Genomic DNA, 24809 nt, shown 5'->3' with positions numbered 1-24809 from the left:
CACCGGTAATGATTACCTAAAAGATCCCTTTTCTCCCCTTTCTAGATGGAAACCATATGTTGAAACAAATGGGAGGTTATGTTTTGCAAAATCATGAGCATGGCAAGCTGTAATACTTCATGGAAACAAATCTAATGGTTGAAATAGGACATGATACTAAGGAACCGCATTGTACTGAGCTTGTGTGCTAAGCAGCTCAATTGTGTTGTGTGGTCCAGGTCAACACACTGGAACAAATGAGTGTGAAGTGCTCCTTCGTCAGTAATCATCTGCACACAAAACATGCACCTCTTTTCCTCCGCATTTGATAGAAGGGTTACACAGACAATGAGTACACAACTCTTTTGTTACCGTTCAGACAACAGATGCCAGGTCTCCTCTTCAGATGCCTAGGTGAGACATGGATGCAGAGAGGAAGGGGAGGGTGGTCTTACAGGCACAGGCCATGATATTTGCTGCCTTTAATGGACCACATTTGAGTAGTTACTGTGACAGCTTCAAACAAAATAAAATCAAATCTCCTCTTAATGAAGAGCCTCATATTCAGTACAGTATTCAATCAAAAAATTACTAAAATTAGAGCATGTTTCCAGTACAATTAACATCCTTTGCACTCATAATAAAATATTCAATAACTGCCCATTTTCCCTGTTGAGGTGGTGAATAAAAGCATTGCTATTAATCATTTAGCTGTTATTTATTTGCCACTTTATTTTAAGCAGGCAGTTAAATTGAAACTGCATGTTATTATTGATTTAGGTTTAATTTAATCCTTTTAAACAGAACAATTATTCCCAATTTATATGCCATTAAATCTTTTATGCATATGAGCAGCAAATTCAATTTTCGTTTAAGTGTAAAGTTTTTAATGCTTCTTTAAGGAACTATAAAACTGATGTTGTTTCCAAGGGCTTCTGAATTCTATGCCCTTCTTAATCTTTTTATCAACGGCTTTTAAGTAAATAAAATGAAATAAATCCAAAGGATTAAAAGATCACTTTTGCAAGTATGAAATAAAATGGTCCCACAAATATACTGAAGGGCTTTGGGGAGGTTATTTACAACCCATAAAATTTCATGTAAAGCAGGTATTTATTTGCTAAAAAAATGAAACATTTTAATAGAAAAAAGATGGTTTAATGAACTGAAGGCCAAAGACCGTCTGTGGAAACACACTAAAGTGCAGGGGCTGGACTGTTACCCAGTGAATTTTATTTACAGCAATTGTATAATTGGGATAATTCCAACCAAAGTCCCTACTTTTTCTTTGACAACAGATTTATGGCTGCAAAATAACCACATATTTGTCCCAAGTTCTTATTAGTACCAGTTTTGATTCAAGGACAATCTGTGAGTCAAATGAAACCAAATTATCTAAAGAGGGCATGTTAGTAATTGCAATGTAAAATTCTAGCACCTCACTTCTATTAAGATGATCTTATGTGAAACAAAGGCTGCATCTTCACAGGGGACATGCTATATGACACAGTATTTAGAAACATAATTCTTCTCATTCAGTGACAGTTTTCAATGCTCATGCCAGACATTTTCCATGGAAGGCGTAGATGTTCTTTTCATTCTCCAGAAACATGGCTAAGAGGCAAAGGACCAGATTTATAAAATTTCCAGGTGCTTATACTTTCTTTAGATAGAATTTCTTGTGTTTTAAATGCCAGACATTGGCACTGGAATTGCAAGGTAGCTGTGACGTCATGGGAAAAGCAATGGTCTTGACATCTGGATCCGAGTCCAGATTTTGCCGCTGACCAGCTGTGTGAACTTGGGCGACGCTCTTCACCACTCTGGGCCTCAGGTTCCTCCTCTGTACAACAAAGGGAATACTCTGACCTTTAAGAGCCCTAACAGCTCCAAGAATTCATTATTTTATTGATTGGATTGGGGCTGTCAGATGAAACTCGGCCATGTATGTAAGTATTGGGAAAATCATTTATTTTAAATTCAAAACATTAAAAAATTATAGTAATCACGGGGCTGGCCCCGTGGCCGAGTGGTTAAGTTCGCGCGCTCCGCTGCAGGCGGCCCAGTGTTTCGTTGGTTCGAATCCTGGGTGCGGACATGGCACTGCTCGTCAGACCACGCTGGGGCGGCGTCCCACATGCCACAACTAAAAGAACCCACAATGAAGAATATACAACTATGTACCGGGGGGCTTTGGGGAGAAAAAGGAAAAAAATAAAATCTTTAAAAAATAATAAAAAAATAAAATTATAGGAATCAACGCTTTCTATATTTTCAAACTTGTCAGGGAGTGGAAATAAATGAAAACAGTAAAGGTCATGAATTAAACTATCCCTTCAGTATCTTGGTTACAATCCTCTTAATCCTCTTGATAAACTCACAGGATTCTAGGGCATATAAATTTAAATGACACTTTGTGAGGTTTCAAACTCACTATTTGTTTACTTACTTTAACACAGTAATGCATCCCAGTTTTGAAATGAGCTAGAAAGGAACTAGTGGTTGTCTCCGAGGGCAATAAACCCAGGAGTCACTGGCTTGAGCATTTCTGGCGGGGACTCTGCCTTTAATAGACACAATTCATGCCCACGCACACTCTGCTTCCTTCTCCGACTGCTCATCTGTTATGATGGCACCATGCCTGCTCTGAGGAGTGTGCCAGGGTTTAACTACAGCAGAGTTTGTGAGCAAATGAGCGAACATGAAACAGAAATGACTAATACCTACGAGAGAAAGTCTCTTCTTTGATATAACTATTCCTATGTGATCAGAAATAAACAAATAAAATGCTAGTAGCTATCCCCCAAATACTGTGTAGAATAAGGTCTGTCATGTAATGCATTTGAAGAGGTTGGCCAACCAATACCTTTAAATTGAAAATCTATCTAATGAAGACGATAGAAATTAACATGGATGAACTTTGCTAGAAACCAACAGGAAGGAAAGTCGATTCCCGGAAGCTCTCAGAATGCTCTTACTTATACTAGAATATTAGACCTAGCCTTGAGTGTTGTCTTTGCTCTCCCAGACAGTGCAAAAAAAATTTCTACAACACCTGTGAGAGAAAGTAGGCTATCCTCAGCTTAAATATTTCCAATGTGTTCTACAAAACAGTCTGGGAAATAGGAGGGGAAATGAAAGGGCTAAGTTTTGGTCTTTACTAAGTCTCTCTTTACTCACTATCTGTTTTGGTTATCCAGTACTGCGATTTAAGTCCTAGAAATCATCATTCAATATTTTACCAGATTCTTGCATTATTAATCAGAAACAACGTCCTTGAAAGCATTTGAGAGAAAAAAATTATATACCACCACAACACAACACAAATTCAGATTATTACTACTGAGTCCCTTTCTTACTTTCAGACAATTGTGAATATTCAATTTAATTAATAATTCCTCATTGTGCCTATCTCCCACCCAGTCATTTCTGGCATAAGGTGGCTTATTAGAATACGGGATCTTTTGTGAAGGCTATGGTTCCCATGTGATGAGAGAGGAGGGCATCTGCAGACCTGGATGATGGAAAACATTCTGTTTCCCAGGAGAGGTGCTCAAGATGACCCTGCTGCCAAAGTAGACGGTGATTATGTTTACTTATTTCAAGGACACAGTGTCCTTTAAAAATTTTTATTACTTTACTAAAATTGATGATTTTGCATGTATATTTACTCTGGCTCTGGGTTAGTACATATTAAAATGGCTATATCTTTAATTTTTGCTAGATAGTACAGTTGAATCAGATCAGTCCTTGATCACCTATGGAGATACCCATAATTAGAGGCTCAGACTTTGGAATTAGGACAGCGTTCATTCAGTTCAATTTCTGGCTCTGCCACTTAGTAACTACATACACCCACACAACTCTCAGTGCGTCCTTTCCTTACCTGCCAAATGGGGATAATAATGCCTACCTAAGAGGCTCTTAGATAGTATATGAGATAGTATGAATGAGATAGTATATATCAAGCAAACCGTGCTAGAAATGACAGCCAATTATATTTAAGTATCTTTGTAAACAAGACCTTATTAAACACGTATATTTGGTACTGTACTGCTGCTCTGATTTTTTTTTTAAAACATATAAGGTTTCAGAGGGCCCCAGGACTGAAGAGGTTATTTCTAACACTCTAGGAATTACATTGATCTCTTTCTTTGTGAGCACCGAGTGTCACAAGGCTAGTTGTGGAGTGGGGTTTAAGGATTATCACGTGAAGATCCTCTCTCCACTCTTGACTCATTCACTGCAGTCAATGCTGCTCCAATTTCCATTAAGTAAAAGGTTTTCTCTAATCCATATACATTGAACTATGGCTTGACTTTGGTGAGATACAAGGGAGTAATTGCTTTGAGGAGGTTGTAGTAACATCAAAACACAAGAGTAGGGCTCAATTGACTTGTCAGGCTTTTAAAATTGTTGCTTATAAAAGCAAGAAGAAAGAGATTTTCCTTGGTTTTCAGGCAAGGCTTTGACTAATTTTTTTGAACTACAATTCCCAGAATGCCATCCACCTTACAGACATGAAAGCCTCCTTCAATTTCATATTGAGAGTCTGAGATCAATTTGTCTATTTCACGGCTCATGAACTACTTAGATCCAAGCAACACTACACCGAGGAGAGGTTTCCAAGACAGAAGTGAGGCAGAGAAAGGGGCTGATAACTAAACACTCACCTGAATAATATTTTTGAGGCATTATTTGGCTAAATGATCCAGTTCTGCTTTCCTTTGTATGTTCAATGTATGAAGCACTACAGAGCCAAACAATTACTAGGACTAAAACTCATTCCAAACCGAGGATTATAGTCTACCATTAAAGATTTCCAAAGCAAATCAGCCTAAGGAAAACAGCATTATTTAAAGATCTCTGAATCAGAAGATCACGGACCTAACCATAATTTTGATTTTTCTAAGTATTATTCTTTATTTTGAAATATATTGAGTGGTATTTACCGTGTCCTTGGGTAAAGAGCAGGGTTAAAGTTAGGTCCCTGAGCACCAACTCAAAGAGGAAAAACTCAACACTGGGGAAATGAGGTCACTTAATGGATCCTTGCTTTGGCTTCTTCCTCTTAAATATACAGACAAGAATACCTATCCATCACAAAAGATCTTTCCTTTCTGATGCCCCCATTTCTGTAAATAAAACCACTACCACTTATTACCTAGGAGACTATGACTCTCTTAGAGTAGAGCTATGATAAAAACATGGTTTAGGGGCTGGCCTGGTGGTGTAGTGGTTGAGTTTGTGTGTTCCGCCTTGGCGGCCTGGGGTTCTCAGGTTTGGATCCTGGGCACACACCTGGCACTGCTCATCAAGCCATGCTGTGGCGGCATCCCACATAAAATAGAGGAAGATTGGCACAGGTGTTAGCTCAGCGACAATCTTCCTCAAGCAGAAAGAGGGAGATTGGCAACAAAAGTTAGCTCAAGGCCAATCTTCCTTACACACACATACACACAAAACTTGGTTTAGAGCATAGAGTCAGACTGCCTGAGCATTCTTCTCCACCACTCGCTAGACGTAATAAATGGGTCTAACATAACCTCTTTAAGCCTCATTTGCAACCTTTAAAGTGGGATCATTATAGTGTCCACCTGCCAGGGCTGCCATAGGACTAAATGAGATAATACATGTCAAGTGTTTAGCACAGTGGTGGGCTCATGATAACATTCTATAAATGCTACCTATTGTCATTACAACCTTACGGTAATCTTTGGCTTCTCTTAATCTTTCAGTCACCATATCTAATCTGTCAACAAGCCCTGTCAATTCGTTATTTTTTCTCTATATCAATCAATCAATCTCTCTCTCTCTATCCATCTATATCCACTAATTATAAATTACCTATGGAGGAAATGAATAAAAGATTGCTAGGAAGGATATACACCCACATAAGAGTACCAAATTGGTTCTCTCGGAGGAGGAAGATGGGAGTAGGGTTTAAGGAGGGGAACAAGGAAACTTTATAGATTTTATGTCTTTAAATATTATATCTGAAACAAATATGGCAGTAAAAGTTATATGGTATTTTTCTCTATACTTTTCTGTAGGTTAGACTTTTTCATAATTAGAAAAACTAACATCAATAACAAACAACAAACATCCTCCCAGAGCACTATGATCAGTTGCCTCCCCATCTCTGTTAGCCTCACTGTCCTTCTCTGGAACATGGGAAGCAGCACTTTCCTGCAGGGTGACAATGAAGAATTAAGTGTAATTACAGCTAGGCCTTGAAAACGAGATTTTGTCATTGTCATTGTTGTCATCCTTATAATTATTACCATCTGGTAGTCTCTTTGTCCATTGTGTGTTTACCTGCTAATTCAAAATGCACCAGCTTGCAGAATAATCTTCCTTAAACACTGCTTCATCTCACTGCCCTACCCAGGATCCCGATTCTCTGCTCCTGGCGATCCAACCCAGCCCAGGCAGGGCTGGCAGGCTGGCTGGAGCCGTCCCCAGCCCTCTTCCTGTCTCCAGCACTACAGCTGCACCTCGGTGACAACACTCGTACTGTACTTTGAGATCCCCTAAGAAACAAATGAGTTTGATTCAACTCCATATTCCCAGGGAAGGAGAGAAGGAGGGGAAGAAGAACAGAAGAAAAAGATCAAGACTGGGCTTTCATTCTGGCTCCCACACGAGCCGTCACTGTGACTCTATTCCTGGGTCGAGTCCTTTGAGTTCTGTGTCCAACGTCCTACCTGTGGTGTGGGCTGGTTGCACTCCACGACGGCCCCTATAATCAGGTCCTACCCAGTCCACTTTCCCTACACTCAGAACAAAGCCTCTGCCATCAAGCAGGGCTGCTTATGTGCCACACATGTCACACTAATTCTGTTCTTTTTTCTAAGTCTACAAAACCCTGCCTGCCCAAGTGACGGGCCTTCCAATAAACTTTCCTCAATATATTTTACCTCTAATTAAAAAAGAAAATCTAACACATATATAACTTACAAAGAGCCAGTCACTCTTCTAAGCACTTTATATACATATATGTATGAAATATATATATGTTTATTTTAGCTTCATGATAACTCTGTGAGGTAACTACTATTATTTTCCCATTTTTACTGACGGAAGACTGAGGCACAGAGAGATTAAGTGGACTTAGCCAAGGTCACACAGCTAGTAAGTGGCAGCATTTGAACCCAGGTGGTCTGCTTCAGGCTCTATGAACTTCACCACACTAAAACCCCTTTCCAATCAACAGTTTTTAACTTTTTCTATATCATATCATTTATATTGTCATTAAAAGTAATATTGCACTAATTTATATTATATTTTTTGGTAGCTCATAGCATAACGTTAATATCTCATAAATACTGGTTATTAGGAGTTCAATCTTTATGTGATTATATAAGCCCCGGGGGTAGACCTCTACTAGCTCAGGGAGGGTTCTACCCCCAGAGCGCACTTTACTGACGCTCATAGCAATCCTGTGAGACAGGCAGGCCGCATCATTTGACAGGAGAGAAAAAGCGAGCCGCAGAAGACTGACGTGACTTCTTCCAACTTCTACACTAAACAGCAGAGCCTGGACCAAATCCAGACCACCTGACTCCAGGTCAGGGTGCTTTCCTCTACCAGGCGTCCTGGGATTTCTCTGAGGTGAGGTCATAGCAATATGGACAGGAAACAAGGAGCATAAGAAATGCCGACACCCCTATGAATACCTAGTCTTTTGCATATATAGATATATAATATATATATTCACACATATAATGTGACCAAAAGCCTGGCTCCAAGCTGCACTTAGCTGCTTGGAGACCTGTCTCAGACACATTACAGGGTGCTCATTATGACAGCCTGTCCTTACTGTCACTTGGGACAGTACCAGTAATTACTTAGTACATTTCAGAACCCACTGTTGTCTCACACGAGCCAATTCCTTACCTGTTCTTTGCGCCACTGTCCCGGGTCTGGAGGTTGTCCTTGCTGGCCGTCTGAGCTGCTTTTGTGCTTGCTTCCTCTTCTGCCTCACTCAGGCTCTCCTGAAGAGGGCTTTCCTCCTCTAAGCTGTCAGCCTCCATATCGTTGCCCTGGATCCGGTCTCCAAGTTCAGACTGGGACTTAATCTCTTGAGTGAGGCTTTCTGAATCAGATTCCAAGGAGTCTTTTGAAATCAGATGTAAGTCTTCTTTCTTAAAAGGTGGCTCTGAGGACTGGGCCTTTAAGTTGGTATGGTGGGTGGGAGATTGAGTAGAGCGCTTGGGGATTAATCTACTATGACTCATCTTGAAAAAATACAAAAGTTAGGGTATTCTTGTTGATACAAGCAGTTGGCTGAATATTTGACGCTGTGGTTCACAAAAACATTACCTAAAAAAATTATATTTATGTTATTCTGTGACTACTGAAATCTCTTTAATTCCAATGTTCATCAAAAACTTTAAAGAGCAAGAGAACCTTGTTAAATTATCTCCAGGCTTTTGTGTGCACCCTTTTGTGTGTATGAGGAAAGTCTACTGGAAAAACTATTGTGTTTTTTTCTGTACAGAAACAGACCTGAGGCAGAGCTCATAAACAGCCTGAGTAACTGAATGCAGCTTTATCGAGGAAATCAAATGGCTGGATTCCTTTTTCTAGCTTCTAAGGGCCTGTTACAGACAAGCCTGGACAAAGCCAAAAGGTTAATTATGGACAGTACTTTGATGGCCTGATTTCAAATACCCAGGGCACGGGTGTAAATATGCCATATTCAGTAATAGTCATGGATAGAATAAAACAGGTTCAGGGTCTACCTTTTGGAAAGTAAAGGAGGGAGAGAGGGGAAGAGTGTGGTTTCTGCAGTTGGAACTGTAAAGACGGACACTGTTTTGTTCCTGGACCTATTTTGGCTGGCTTCATCATTTGGAAGTCTTTCTGATTACCCAGGTTATGATTAGGTAGGAACATGTAATTTAGGTAGACATTACCTGGAGACCAACTGCAGCTCAATATTAAAAAACCCCATAATAATGATTAAAACGACTAAACAAAAGATTTGGCAGCTCTGTGAATTCTGCCACTGAGCAATTCACAGCAGAGGCTGGATGGCCACCTACCTGAAAGGGATGCAGTCCTGGGGAACGTGGGGTGGGTGAGAGATTGGCCTGAATAAGAGCTAGGGTCCTTTCTAACTCACTTAAGACTGTGGTTTCAAGTGAGCCCTCCCTGTCTCAAAGGGCTGTTGTGAAGACCCAGCAGATGGTTTATGGAAAGGGTGCTTTGAGTTCATACAGGATTGAGAGGAAATGATGTTTGCGGATTGTGCTTCCTTTCATCTCTACCTCGAATTTCTATCTGTTCTGTCTTCTCTCTCATGGCCTTTAAGGCCTTTTTTTCTGTAGGTCAGATAATAGAAACTTTTACTATCAGAGATTACTGGAAAATTTGTTTTAATGGCTTGCTCTTGTTCTTTTGGCAAATCTTAACTTTAATTAAATAACACAACCTTCCTCCTACTCCTAGCATCACTCATAATGTTGATCTTGTTGCTAACGTTTCCAGGGAACATCTTCAACTCCTCGGAGGAAAGCACGTTAGCAAACAGAACAGACAAAAGTAACGTTCATATTTAAATATAGATGAAGTGGTTTTCTTTCTAATTCAAAGTTCCCCCTGTTGGTAGACTAAATATTATTGTCCAGCTGTACAGACTGGTTTGCTGTATTGTCTCTTATTTTAAAAACATATATTTCATTCTATAATTTTATTTTAATATTGATAAGCAGATTAACAGTTGCTTTTTAGGATATTTCTAGAAAGCAGCAAATCCATCAAGTACTAATACATTTTAACTGAAATCGTTTGTATAAACACTAGTTTTACCGTAAGAGTTCAAGTCACTGAATTTGGGATCTTAAAGAAAAAGCTTAAAGTAATCATAATATTTCAGTTTGGAATGGTTCCTTCATGAAATAATTCAGTCCCTTCAATTTCTCTTCTTTTCCTAAATGAGACAGACTAGAGATTCTTGGAGGTAAAAAATTAAAAAAAAAAAATGTCCACAGAAGAATATAATTTTGTTAACAGATTAATGAAGTTTGAAAGAGTATGAAGAGAGCAAAGCCAAATACCACAAAAGCTTGGTCTTCTGTGGAGGCCTAATCCTACAAAAGCTGGGATTAAAGAAGGAAAAGCTGATAGCTCGAATAAATTAGAAAGTGGGCATCTGAAACGTAAGGAATGTGGCTTCCTACTGGCACAACAGCTTTTCACTGACATTCCTGACCAAGAGAGGCTGATATATCGAAGTAAACAGGGCAGCCAGGGATCGATCCTAGGTGCTGAGAAACGGCCGGTTCCCTAGGGGTCCCTTCAAGACCTCGGGTCTAGTCTTCTAGTGCTGGGAGAAACGAATTTCCTGCTACAGACGAAAAGGAACCCTGATCGCGTTCGCCCAGATGAATGGTAGAGAAAAAGTCGCCTGTTTTGGAACAGGCCGAAAGCTGCCCATAAGGGGCGTTCGGTTTGTTTCCTCTTTGCCTTTTCTCTGACGAGCAAGACTGGGCAGCAAGGGGCGTTTTAAGGCCCAGGAAGTGAAGGGTCCGGCGGCTCTGGTGCCCTGGCCTGCCCTCAGTCAACCGAGGACAAGGCTGCTCTGGGAGTCTGGGAGCCAAAGTCTTTCTAGATCCCGGCCACCCGGCCCTGGGCCCTCGTCCCTGCCTCTGCCGGTCCACCCTCCGCGCACCGGTCCCAAATGCTGCCTGGCGTGGGCTCCTTGGAGTTCCCCCCGTCCTGATGCAGGCCCCTCCGGAGGTTTCTCGCTGTCCCCACCCCCCTGGCCCAGCCCTCCGCCTTTCCGTCCTCTGGCACCCGCACCGCCCACCCCCGTTCCGCAGGCAACCGCCCGTCACCTGCCCGGCGCTCCTCGGCGGCCGCGACCCGGCGGCCCCGCATCCTCCCGCGCCGCCGCCCCGGCTCCAGCAGGGCCGCCTCCCCGGCCGCCGGCGTCGCCCAGCGCTGCCCTGGAGACCGAGGCCAACAGAGCCCGCCCCGCGCCGCTCGGCCGGGCGGCCGCACGGGGAGGGCGGGGAGGTGCAGGTAGCGGCCACCGCGTCCCGGGGACACCCCCTCCGCTGGTGGAGAGGGCGGGAACGGTTGTGATGACCCCGGAGCTCTCGGTGAGGCTGCTGTCAGGCCACCTTGACTTTGCAAAGTTGGAAAGCCAGGCCACCGAGCAGGGTAAGTTATTTGCAACCAACGCTACTAGGGTACGTGAAGAACCCCTACAAGTCAAGAAAGCAAAGAATCCAATTAAAGAATGGGTCAATGACTTGAACAGGAATTTCACAAAAAAATCCAAAGGGCCAATAAATATTTGTTGTTGACTGAAAGGATGCTTAAGTCATTAATAAGCAGAAGAGGACAAATTAAAACCACAGGGGATATCACTCCATGCCCACCAGATACGCATAAATTAAAATATCTGCAGGTGCCCAGGGTTGGGGAGGACGCCGCGCGGAGAACCCTCAGGTGTTGTGGATGGGAGTGGGAAGTGGTGCAGCCACTTTGAAAAATAGTTGGACGTTAGCTGCGGTATGTACACCCTATGAGTCAGCAATTTCACTTTTATGTATTTACCCCTCAAAAGTGTGTGCTTATGTGCACCCAAGTGGAAATAACTGACATCCATCAACGGTAGAATGGTTAATTACATTGTGGTATTCCATATACTGGCACACTACACAATAGTGAAAATGAATGAAATACAGCTACAAAAACCCCAAAATACATATTGTATGATTTTGTATATAAAAATTAAACGTAGGCAAAATTAAAGTGAATTATGTTTGTGGATGCATACTTAGTGGAGAAAACTATGAAAACAAGCAATGTAGTGATTCTCGAAAAATTAGATCTTGGCAAGCTCTGGCAGGTGGGGTGGGGGTTTGGTGGAAAGTGGTTTTGAGATTGTATTTCCTGCTTTTTATTAGAGTTAGATTTTTTAACAACTTTTTGACAGCAGGGACCTTGTCTTCAATGTTACTTGAAGAAATGAAAGCACAGTAGCCAAAAGCTATTGGTGTTATTCTGCCCAGCATGTTAGATCCATTAACACAGAGCAACTGCAAAGGTGCAAACGAACGGCAAGCGGAAGGATTTATTCCTCATGGCAGCTTCCAGAATGTGTTATGGAATCTGTGCCGAGTTATTCACACTTGTCCACTTTCTCATCTACTGGTCCATGGAAATTGATGCTGTGGTTCTTCAGGCTCTCCAAGTGCTTTCTGCATCATCCAGAGAAGATTTTATTCTGCTTTTCTGGGAATGAGTGGTTCCTATGTGAGTCAGGAGTCTGTCAACCCAGCAGCTACCTGCAGAGCCTAATCACACACGGAACCTGGGACACCCTGAGCCTGATTTTCCTCCTTCCTCCTCTGCTATGACTATCCTGATTATTCTTATTTGGAGCAACTACAGACTGGAATAATAAACATGGGCGGCACTCAGGGGCCAATCAGGAGACAGAAGCCACACCACTTATTTTAATGGAAATAACTTCATATGGAGATTTATTAACTGAAAAGTTGAAAAGGAAACTTAGGTATCATGGGAATAGTAACTACAGGAAGCAAGTGCCACCCTTATTTCTGGGGGAAAACAGGGATGAATTTGGAAGCTTGGAGGAAGGTTGCCAGAGCGGCGATCCAGGCCTCTAAGGAGAAGTCCCAGGCTGGTGGGTGCTGGAGTCTTTGAACAGGTGTGATGAAGCTGGTTCTGGGAGTATTGGGAACACTGGAATCAACTGCTGCCGCGAAAACAAACCAAGCTGCTGGGACGAAGACACGTTGTCAGGTTGACGCAGAGAGGGATAGGAGGAAAAGAAGGAGCTGTCTCTCCTCCGTCTCCCAGCCTTGGCGTCTCCCTCTAGCGCCCCCTACTGGCAGAGGCTAACAAAGCCTGTTGACCAAGAAGAAATGAGGTTTGCAGAGGTTGCCTGGTACCAAAACAAAATAAATGAGTGAAACTGAGAAAAAATGGTTTAATAAGCAGCACAATAATACTCCGTCCTTTAGAATTCTTAAGGAGTATGGAGTGCATACAAACAAAATAAAGCCATAAAGTACTTTGCTTTTATCTGCTGTTACGGTAATAATAACGATAATTGACATATGAATAACACTTCCCAGGCTTTACAAAGTACTCTTCCACATACTATCTGTTCAGAATTATGCTGCCAATCTGACCTTGAACTAATCAAAACACAAAGAATGAGAAAAACAAGTCAAAAATAATCAAAATAGGTTAAGCAGTAGTGAACTGATTTTAATCCTTCGCCACCCCCACTCCATCTGTCCCTTCAACTCCCTCCTTTTTCCCTCTCCTAAGCTGTTACTCATGCTCTGCTTGCAAAGCCCTTTCCTCTATTCCTTTTCCCCTCCTGGTCTAACTTCTACTCTGTCCACAAGACCTAGCTCAGCTTCATCTCCTCTAGGAGGAATTTTTGGACAAACTCCCAAAACTGTCCTCATGGCTCTTGGACTAGAGTAATTCTCAACCTGGGGCAGTGCTGTCCACCTGGGGACATTTGGCAATGTCTGGAGACATTTTCCATTGTCACGGCTTAGGGGAGTACTACTGGCATCTAGTGGATAAAAGCCAGGGATGCGGCTAAACATCCTGCAATGCATAGGACAGCCTTCACGACAAAAAATTATGCAGTTCAAAATGTCAGTGGTGCTGAGGTTGACAAACGCTGTGCAAGAATAATGGCCCTTGGTCTGTGACCCTAAGGTACCCCAGTGCATGCTTCTATCTTTATAGATACACAGGTATGGCATTGTGTTATAATTATCTGTTAATGGTTCTGTCACCCCTGTACTATAGCATAAGCTCCAAGAGAGCAAGAACTACCATTGTGCATGGCAGCTGATAGATGTTCAATAAATGCTGAGCAAAAGCCACAATTCCCTTATGCTTTAGCACTTGGATGAGGGCAGATGAGTGTAGCCCATCGGGCCTTTTATTAGAGATATGATCTTATGTGGCACGTAACTAGGACAGTTAGATAATTTATTATTAAAACCCAGGATGCATTCAAGAATTAAAAAAGATGCTATTAATAAATGCACAAAGACAACAGGTATAAACTGAAATTGTCCTGGGTAGCCAGAAAGTGTGGTCACTCTCTGTATAACTCTAACAAGTTTAAATGTCTGCTTCCTTCACTTGTATGTTAAATTAGAAGCAGCAAATTAGGAATGGGGAGGGAAGGGTACGCTGAGGACAGAGAGAAGAGACAGTACCAGCAAGTGAAGGGACGGAAATATCACAAAAATAAGAGATGTTCAAAAAACCCCAAAGCAAACTGGAGTCATTAGGTGTAGCAATGAGCAACCTTATAGCTGAAAACCCTCTGTGAGAATCAGTGTGATAGCAAGCGTTGCTGATTAATTTTCACAGTGATTAATTTTTAAAAACATGTAGAATAGATCAGTTTAATAAATACTGGCTAGAAAGGTAAAAATTATACAATATATTTTACAAGGGTTTTTATCAAAAACACTAAAATGTTTAAAATTTCAAGGGATCAACTCTCAATCATCCAAAAAAAAAATTCATTTAGAAGGACCAATCTTGAGAATTTTAAATGACTGAAGTTGCATTAAATATGTTTATACAGACGACACCATTCAACACAGAAGTTTAAGACTAGAACACTGTTCTAGCAGAACAGGCGGCGTGCAGGGCGCCCAGAGGGAATTCTGCCTGGCTGGGATCAGAAGCTTTAGGAACGAATGACCCTATAGGGTGGTCCTTATGAAGACAAATTAACAAATTACCAATGACTGCCTTTTTTCTTTTTCTTTTTATTTCCTTGGTTTTCTTTCTTAAAAATAATTTTAAAGCATTTTTATTATGGAAATTTAAGAACATATACAACAGTTGAGAGAAAAATATAATGAACTCACATGTAGCTCTCACCATCTTCAACAAAGATCAACCTGTGAGCAATCTAGTTTCTGCACGTGCTGTGCTCTACTCCCACTAAATATTTAAAGGCAAACCCCAGCTGTCATACGGTTTCATCCATAAGTACTTAAGAATGTATCTCTAAGAGATAATTTTTTAAAAACTGCCGTAGCGTTACTTCTAAAATAAAATTAACGGCTCCTTAAATTCATTTAATGCCGAGTCAGTGTTCATTTAGTGCTGAGTCATTAAATTCATTTAATGCTGAGTCAGACTTCCCAGATTGTCTTCTACATGTCTTTTTATAATTGGTTGGTTTGAATCAGGATCCAAACAAGTTCTACAAAGTGACTTTTTAAAATAACAGTTGTACTAAGATACAATTCACATACCACACAATTCACCCTTTTAAGGTACACAATTCAGTAGTTTTTTTAGTGTATTCATGGAGCTGTGCATCCATCACAACTATCTAGTTCAGAATATCTCCCCCAAAGAAACCCCACACCGGTCAGCAGTCACTCCTCTTTCCCCTTTTCCCTCAGCCCCTGACAACCACTACTCTACTTCCTGTCTCTATGGATTTGCCTATTCTGGACATTTCATACAAGTGGAATCATACAATATACGATACGTGTTTTTTTGTGTGTGTGTCTGGCTTCTTGCACTTGGCATAATGTTTTCAAGGTTCATCCATGTTGTAGCATGTGTTAGTTCTTCATTCCTGATAACATTCCTCTGTATGAATATACCACATTTCATGTATCCATTCATCAGTTGATAGACATTTACGTTGTTTCCACATTTTCACCATTATGAGTAATGCTGCTATGAACATTCTGCTATGAACATTCAGGTACTGGGTTTTGTGTGGACATATGCTTTTAATTCCCAAGTGTATACCTAGGAGTGGAACTGCTGGAGCATATGGCATCTCTATGTTTAACTTTCTGAGAAACTGCCAGGCTGTTTTCCAAAGTGGTTGAAACATTTTACATTCCCACCAGTAATTTCTCTATATGCTTTCCAAAACATGTTCTTCTCTGTCTTTTTGATTATAGCCATCCTTGTGGATGTGAAGTTCTAACTCGTAGTTTTGACTTGCATTTCCTTAATGACTGATGATGTTGAGCATCTTTTCATGTGCTTATGGCCATTTTTAAACACAGTGACTTTAATGATGTATTTCAAACTTCAGATTACAGAGTTGGTGTCTGAGCAATCTCTAAAAGTGATCTGCCTTTGATAGTTTCTTTGCTTTCTAGTATAAAATTTTCCAGAATCATCTTGTACATTTTTTGCCCAAACCTGGAGTTAGCTATTTCTTCAAGGAGGCTTAGGTTGTTTTAGTGAGAATGTTATTTAGAGACCACACTCTGGGCCCTAAGGGTGCTTATTGCCACTGGAATGTTTATTGTCTCTGGGCCACTTCAGTAGAAAAAGCTAAAAAATACTTTTGTTTTTCTTTTTTCAAGAGAAACGTACACTATGAGGGCATGCTTTTGTTTCCAATTCCAATTTAAGAATACTTAGTTGATTTTATATTTATATCTCTTTTATGCTGGAAATCTTGGTTCCAATTCTATTAATATAATTAATTTACACTTTGCCCCTCGCAATATATATTATATTTTCAAAATGGCTGTACCAATGTTGTAACTAACAATATGACTACTGAAAACAATTTAAAATTTGTTTGCAATTCTGTTAGGATATATCCTGATGGTGTACGCAGTCAAATGTCGATGTTTTAAAGTAACTTGAACTAATTCTTCCTGTGTTGCAGTTTTTTAAATTAATTTTTAATTTTGATTTAATTTTTAAATGATTATGTAAATCATTTAAACATAGTTCCAAAGTCAAAACTGTAAAGCCAGGTATATTTAGGGAAGTCTAACTTCTACCCCCAACCCCTCCACTCAGTCCCCTCTCAGCTCATATAGACAATGATTTTTATTAGTTTTTAGTTTAGCCGTCCTGTTTAAAAAATATCATCTAATATGTATATATTTATAAGCCACCCCCTTTCTCAGATTAAAGGAATCTATATACTCTCTTCTGCACCTGGTTTTTTTTCATTCAATAATATATCCTGGAGATCACTCTATAGACATAAGCAATGAACTTCCTCATCAATCCTTTTCATAGTTGTATAATACTCCACTGTGTGCCAACCAGTACCCTATAGATAGATACTTGAGTTGTTATAGATGGTGCTGCAATGAATAGCTGTGATATTGTGATTTAACAAGAAATATATATTTGGTCTTCATCCCCAGTACATGGCACAGAACTCCTAAAACCCTTGTAATTTCCTGAGTGATAAGAGTGATGGGAGCATCCTTTATTATAATATTTGGTCTTTGTCTCAGGTTCCTGACACAAGAGATTCTAAAACCCTTGGAGTTTCCTGAGTAATAGTGGTGAGAGGAGTGTCTTTTGTTTTTCATAATAAGCCCCATTCAACCATACCTAAATTTATGCCAATAAGGCGACTCTTGGTGGGCCCTTAGATAGCTTCAGGATGAGGGCTGGTTGTCAGAGGAGCCAACCATGAGATTAGAAGGTTGGAAGTTTCAGCCCCACCTCCTGACCTCAGGAGAGGGGAGAGGGGCTGGAGATCAAGTCAATCACCAATGGCCAATGATTTAGTCAATCATACCTACATGATGGAACCTCCATAAAATCCCCTAAATGATGAGCTTTGGGGAAGCTTCCAGGTTGGTGAACCCATCCACTTGCCAGGAGGATAGTGCAACCCAGCTCCATGAGGCCTGAAGCTTCTGTGCTCAGGACTCTTCAGACCTTGCCCTATGACCTCTATGTCTGGCTGTTCATTTGTATCCTTTATAATAAGCCAGTAATAGTAAGTAAAGTGTTTCCCTGCATTCTATGGGCTGTTGTAGCCAATTCTTAGAAGTACAGGTGGCCCTGGGACTTAAGATTGGCATCCAAATTGGGGGCAATCTTGTGGGACTGAGACTTTAAACTGTGGAATCTGCCCTAATTCCAAGTAGTCAATATCAGAATTGGGTTGGACTGTAGGACACCCAGTTGGTGCCTAGAGAGTTGGAAAATTGGTTGATGTGGGAAAAAAAAAACTCCACACATTTGTTGTGTCAAATGGCAAACTAAAACAATTCAGTAACGAATTTGATATCCTTTATTCAAGGGAAAACAATCCATGGATTGGGGGAGTGCAGCGCCTCACAAGCGGTGGAGCACCGTTCCTGAGGGATTTGGGGCAAGAGTGAGTTTTCTAGAGCTTGAGAAGAGGCAATGTGGAAATGGCATGATTGGCCAGGAGGTCGGGATTTCCTTATAAGGCCAGCAGGTCCTGTTTTCTAGGGTGAGGCAAGCTAGCCAGAGCTGAGTGGGAGGATTGTGACTGGTGTACGTTAGGTTTCCTTGACAGATGTCTTCTGTATGTGCAGACTGACAGGTTCAGATTTGTGATGTGGGGGTGGGGATGGAGGGTCACTGGGGTGGTCTCCATTTTGTGGTTCCTGACATACGAATTAACTTTACCAGTTGTTGGTAGTGTGAGTAAAAAACAGTTCATAATAGCCATGTCCATGTGTCAAATCATAATTCTACCATTTGCCTTTGGGTTAGATTCCTAAAAGTGGGATTCTTGGATTAAAAATTAACTACCAAAGTAATTTTGCTAGATGTTGATGAATCCCCCTTCATAGGGTCTCTATTATTTTTCATTCCCACCAGCAACATGTGAGAGTCCTTGTTTCCCTATAACCTGGCCAACAAACCACGTTGTAAAATGTTTGCATTTTTGCCAATATAACAGATTAGAAATCATATTTCAGTGTAGTTTTAATTTTGCGTTTCCCTTAGTATGAGTATCTTTTTTTTTATATGTTTGACAACAATTTGCCTTATTTTCTTGTCCTTTTTTGTCGAATGGTGTTGCTTTTTTTTTTCTTTTTAATTTTTAGAAGCTCTTTATACTTAGGGATTTAACCCTTTGTTTGTGATATTAGTTGCAAACATTTTTTCCCAGTTTGTCATTTATTTACTTTTTTTGGTCACAAAAAGGCATTGATTTTTATGTAGTCAAATTTATCAATCTTTTCCCTCTCCTACTTCTCAATTTTGAGTCATTGTTTGCTGCCGAGACCAGCTAGGCAGCCAGCCGAAGGGGCGGACAGAATTAATAGACAGAACACAATCTATATTATTCAATGGGACAGGGGACCATCAAGGACTGAGGTGAGGTCCCTCGGATCGCCACATATTTATTTGCGGGTAAAGAATCACAAGCAATTACAATAGCAGAAACTCATGCCTGCAGGGACACACAGGACAGAGTCCAAAGGTTCTATTCTTCATCCCCAGAAGCACACCAGCCCATCCCAGTCATTCCCTTGGGGAGTATCTTAAGGACAATCAGCAAGGTATGCAGTCAGCGTTCTGTTCCTGCAAGGGCCCGGCGTTCCTAAGCCCCTTGCCTTCATGCCCCATAACATATTCCCCTCCGGCCTGAGAGTCCAAAGCACAAGCAATCTGGTATAATGATTGTGAGAATCAGCAGATCACATATCCCCCAACTCACCCATTTGGAATTTATTTTTCCTTAGGCTTAAAGCCTAGCAAGAATGCTGCTATGATCTCCTGCAGCAATTGTTAGGTAAGTTTATTCCATTTCCAGGTTATAGAGCAATCAACTGATATTTTCTTCTAGTATTTCTGTGGTTTCATTTCGTACATTTAAATCTTGCATCCACTTGGATTTTATTTCTGGTTTATGATGTGAGCAATACCTCCAATGTTATCATTTTCTATATTGCTACCGAGTTAGTAAAAAGTTGATCTTTTCCTACTGATCTGAGATACCACCTTTATCATATACAAAATTTTTATTTTACAGCATCAATTTAAAATATTTGCCTGTAATTGCTACTGATTTTATTATGAGTTGAGGTGATCAAGTTTGTTACAAGTCTTCAGTCCCACTGAGTTTTTCTGTGAGTCTTTCTTCAACAGCCATCCCTTTGGGTCCTATTAGCTTTAACGTTAGAATTCTGCATATCTGGTTATCAGGGCGTCCTCAGTAGATACACCCAGACTCAATGGTGTCCATGTCATTATCTAAAATCAGTACAGGGAGAAAACAACGAATCTAAGGAGGAGGAGAAAAACACTAGCATTTGTTATATACTTACTAATCCTGGGCTAGACACTGTGCTGCCTCATTTAATCCTCACACTAATCCTGGGTGGGGAGGATTGTTATCCTCATTCGACAGATGAGGAAACTGAAGATACAACAGGTTATTCATGACCATAACCAACTAACACAATTTGAAAATAAGAAATTAGGGGGAAGAAAAAAGAGAGAGCATCCCCCCATTTTAAAGGATAATATTTATTTATTTATTTTTATGTTTGTCTCCAGAAAAGGGGTAATTCAGTCTGAACATTTGGTCTGGATGACTGTGGCTTAGTTCCCTCAAACCACACTGGAGGTCACAGAGTTTAGCATTTTTCTAAAGGGACGTAATTTTTAGTTCACAAACTAGGACCTAATTCAAAGGCGGCATCTTGGCTTAATTAAAAATTGTGACCCATTGCAAAAGACCTGGCAGAATTATTTTCTCTTTTCAAATGTCAATACAGGGTATTTCCACAGTTAGGCCTCTCTAGCATTAGCCAGATATCTTTTTTAAAATAAACGGTGAGGGATTTAGGGAGAATATAAAAAGTTTTTGCGGCCTTAGTTTTGATTTGCTTCTATCTGAAAATAAGATGTAGTACAGAAAATGTAGGAAAAAATTAACATATTCCAACAGATCTAGGGTAATGATTAGTGAGGACAAATTTGCTCATGAATGCATTACAGGAAGGAAAAGGCTTCTCTCTAGAAGGTGTGACATTGTAAAAATAGAACTACATTTCATCTAGATCAAAACCCCTGGTAACTATAGCAAATTACCATAACTTCAACCAGGGGAAGTAACAGGAGATTATGTTGTTGAGTTAAACTAGTGGACTCATGAATGATTAGCAGTTCAAACAATCTTCTTGATCTGCAGGGAGCCTCACTACTTGATGCGTGCTCAGTCTGTTGGGTACTGCAATTTTGCTCTCTGTTATGTTCACCTAATGATAAATATTACAGCTGATACAGAGTGCCGGAAAATTTTGGTTTAGGTTTTTTGAGTCATTTGAGGAAAAGTAATAAAAGCACCTCTTGCCTTAGTCCTCGAAAGGTAAGATTAAGAAAGACCATTAGAGATTTCCTAGTCCTTTAGCTCCACCTTCCAGTGAGTAGAAGTGAGCATTAAATGCTCTCTCTGGGATTTAGGTTAAATGTAAGGGAAGACGCAGAGTCCTGCTGTGGTCTCTTTAGGAGCCAGGAGACCAAGGTTCTAATCTCGACTGTCTTCCTAATTAGTCGTGTGGTCTTTGATGGCCAAAGAAAGCTCTCTGGGCCTCAGTTCCCTCATCTTTAATACAAAATGGTTGTTCTAGAGCAATGTTTCCCAAATTGTTTTGTTAGAACACGAATGTTCCATAAAAGAACTGTTTTGTAGTTTAACAGGTATTCCATTTAGGAGCTAAAAATAATTTAAAATCTGGCTCACCCAGCTTAAATAACAATATGGGAATCTTTATCTCACTTAACAAGAAGTTCTGAAATATTCCTCAGCCTAACAAAATCATCAAGGGTTTAGTTATACTCTGTCTCTTTTCTATGGCATCCTCACCACATTAGCTCAGAGTGCTTGATGGGGAGAGAATGGCTGTGGCAGTTCCAGGCATCACTTGCAGTTATGACAACATTATGGAGGAAGCAGGATGCTTTCATTCTGAGTGTCTCTCTTATCATTAAGAGAAATCTTTCCCAGAAGCCCTCTGGGAACTTCCACTCCTATCTCAATGGCCAGCATTGTTTTATGTGCCCAAGCCTAAAGTGACCATCAGCAAGAGGAGCGGGACCATGACTGGTTCAAACCAATCATGATTTCTCTTGTTGGCTGGGGATGAGGCCCACCTCCCCTGAAACACAGGATTATACAGTGGCAGGTGGATGCTAGAAGAAAATCACAGATCCACTAGGAATGAGGAGAATATTGGCAGGGGATCGTTGGCTAGGCGCCCATTGTCAACTGTCGTATGTGGTTAAGTAAGTTGGAGCTTTGCTGGGTTGAACAAAGCGACACAGATTCCCGTGTGAGAAGACTTTCCAGAACCTTTACTATGCTCACGTGCATCACCTCTATGAGGGAGATATAGTGTTCAACGTTTTTCAAACTTATTTGACCCCAGAAAATTTTTTCCCCCCACAGATTGCCTATTAACATTTCTAAGCCACCATAGTTCCTCAAAACACATTTAAGAAATGCTTGAGATGAACTCTAAAATCCTTTCTAAATATAATATTCTATGATTGTGTATAATCTATATCTATAGATTATATCCATACCTGTAGATTCAAATTTGTTAAAATGCAAGGAATCTGTAAATATAGCTATTATGTTGGCTAGGGTCTCAGCAGGAAGCAGGTGACACATTCAAATTGGGAAATATGAGGAGATTTAATAAGTGAACTAGGTACAGAGCTTTGAAAGAACCACAAAGATAGTGCAGGATCCATCTAGGCTTGATGAGGTGAAGGAAGCAAGTAGATTCCAGAACCAGAGACAGAGACAACACCCTGACAGGAGCTGTGACCTCCAGTGGGGCGACAGCAAGTCCCTAGCAACCTTGCGCACACGTTCTCTACTCATCTGCTGGAGGACATTCCATTCCCCAACTAGAATCCAGTGAGAGGGCAAGGAAGACCCCTGATATAGCCCAAAGTGTCAGTGTCCCAGGACACCAAGCAGGTAGAAAGGGTGGGGAGTGTGGAGGAGCAATTGAGTACAGCTGCCCAACATCTCATTTCCTCTTAAATGTCCCCCTGGGGTCATCCTAATATAGCAGTAGAAGGGGCACAGCATTCAAACCAGACCAACTCAGAACAGCATCTGGGCTCTCTCCTTAACTGGTGAAAGAAACGTGGTAGTCTCCTAAACCGTTTTGTAGCGTTTAGAGCATCTCTTATGTGTCAAATGTGCATTATAATACCTACCTTACAAGATTGTTGTGATGATTAAATTACTTTACTCATAAGAAGTGTCTGGCTCATTGTAGGTCCCCTGCAAATGTCATTTTTCTTTTTCCTGTCTTCCCTCTGCTATTTGCTAAATATAAATTGAGAAACTACCAATTGAGCAGATAAGTAAATATGTTAAGGATAATGGGAGCTAGGTTTCTCAGAAAAGGTAGTTACAAATACAGAAAGGGAGAAAACTGGAATAAACTCATGGTTTTCAACAGATAGATTTAAATGTATATACACACAGACACATGTGTACATATATCTGTGTATATTCTCATATATTCCCTAGCTCTGTCTACTGAGATGACTTGAGAACAATGATACCCCAAAAGCAGTGAGTACATCTAGCCCCTGGGTCTTGGCTTCTAAATCCCATCTTCCACTAAAAGGAAGCAGGGATCCCTCCAGAAATGGCTGATTACAGGGCTGGGGCAGGAAAGGTTTAAAATAAGCCTGGAATATCTTATATCAGAAAGTAAGAAAGTGCTCAAAGATTGAGGATAAGAAGGCCACAAAAACCTGTTTCCCCAATTTGATCATCAAATCAGCAAGAGATAAATTTGATAGTAGTAGATTATAACCCAGTAAATAACATAGGATAGTAACAGATTGTAACCCACTGAGTAATGGAGGAAACCATGAATCCATATAGATATAAATAAATAGACGAGTAACTTGAAAGTTGGATGAGGAACAGGTTATCTACATACTAACTTTAGAAAGGAGAAAAGAGTAACTTTACAGTGGAGAAGTCTGGCAGCCACCACCTTAATCAAGTGGTCAAAGTGAACCTCATCAATAATGAGGTAAAGAGAATATAATGTGATAAACACAACAACACTCCTGTGACAGTTCTGTCAAAGAGGCATAACCTGAATCTAACCGTAAGGAAACATCCAGCAAAGCCAAACTGAGGGACAGCCTACAAAATAACTAGCCTGTGTTCTTCCAAAATGTTCAGCTCATGAAAGTGAAGGAAAGATTGAAGAACTTTGAAACATGCGATTCTTCTTCTTCTTTTTTTTTTGAGGAAGATTAGCCCTGAGCTCAGTACTGCCAATCCTCCTCTCTTTTGCTGAGGAAGTCTGGTCCTGAGCTAACATCTGTGCCCATCTTCCTCTACTTTATATGTGGGACACCTACCACAGCATGGTGTGCTAAGTGATGTCATGTCCGCACCGGGGATCTGAACCAGAGAACCCCGGGCCGCCAAGAAGCAGAAGGTGCGCACTTAACCGCTGCGCCACTGGGCCGGCCCTGAAACATGTGATTCTGAACTGGATCCTCTATGACAATTGGAGAAACCTGAGTGGAGTCTGAGGCAGGCTGGTATAAAAATACCAGTGTGAATTTCCTGATTTTGACAGTTGCGTTGTGGCTAGAGAGGAGGGTATCCTTATTTGTAGGAAATACACAGTCATGTACTTGGGAGGAAATGGGACATTGTGTCAGCCTGCTCTCAAATGGTTCAGAGGGAAAGGTGCTATGTTCAATCTTTACAACTTTCAGTGATTTTGATGATTGGTGAAAAAATTTACCAAGAGAAAAAAATCAGCACAGCTGGATTTGGCCCCTGTAACAAATTACAAACTCTTAATATGAGTATGTGTGGTAGGATGGGGGTGAGGGGTATTATTTTGGAATTAGTTTATTCAGATCCAAACAATGAGAAACAAATACATGGCAGAGTTTGCTATGCCTTAATTAAACTGGTGTTGGGAAAAAGACACGTCACATGTGACTTTCATGTGTGAAAGTGAAAGTAGGAAGGAGAAATTGTAATACAGTCACTGGAAAAACAAATA

The 24809-nt window shown here is 40.7% G+C and overlaps 1 protein-coding gene across 15 annotated transcripts in view; it reads right to left on the bottom strand.

The window, feature by feature from the left end:
- Nucleotides 1-10959, bottom strand: part of JHY (junctional cadherin complex regulator) — a 55402-nt gene extending 44443 nt beyond the window's left edge. For 7 of the 15 annotated variants that reach the window (XR_011540897.1, XR_011540894.1, XR_011540895.1 and 4 more), the window contains exons 1-2: nucleotides 10824-10959; nucleotides 7879-8304 (exon numbers count right to left, since the gene is read on the bottom strand). Coding sequence is in view for 11 of the 15 variants with exons in the window: in XM_070623318.1 (XP_070479419.1) it covers nucleotides 7879-8219 (341 nt within the window). In the remaining 4 variants the exon portion in view is untranslated. Of the gene's footprint in view, nucleotides 1-7878; nucleotides 8305-9029; nucleotides 10794-10823 lie in introns of those variants that run through there. The other 8 variants (XR_011540896.1, XM_008518462.2, XM_070623325.1 and 5 more) reach the window with 8 other exon arrangements.
- Nucleotides 10960-24809: the final 13850 nt, after the last annotated feature.

This window comes from Equus przewalskii, chromosome 6 (assembly GCF_037783145.1).
Source record: "Equus przewalskii isolate Varuska chromosome 6, EquPr2, whole genome shotgun sequence".
Taxonomy (NCBI): Eukaryota; Metazoa; Chordata; class Mammalia; order Perissodactyla; family Equidae; genus Equus; species Equus przewalskii.
This window is presented reverse-complemented; position numbering and strand designations above follow the sequence as displayed.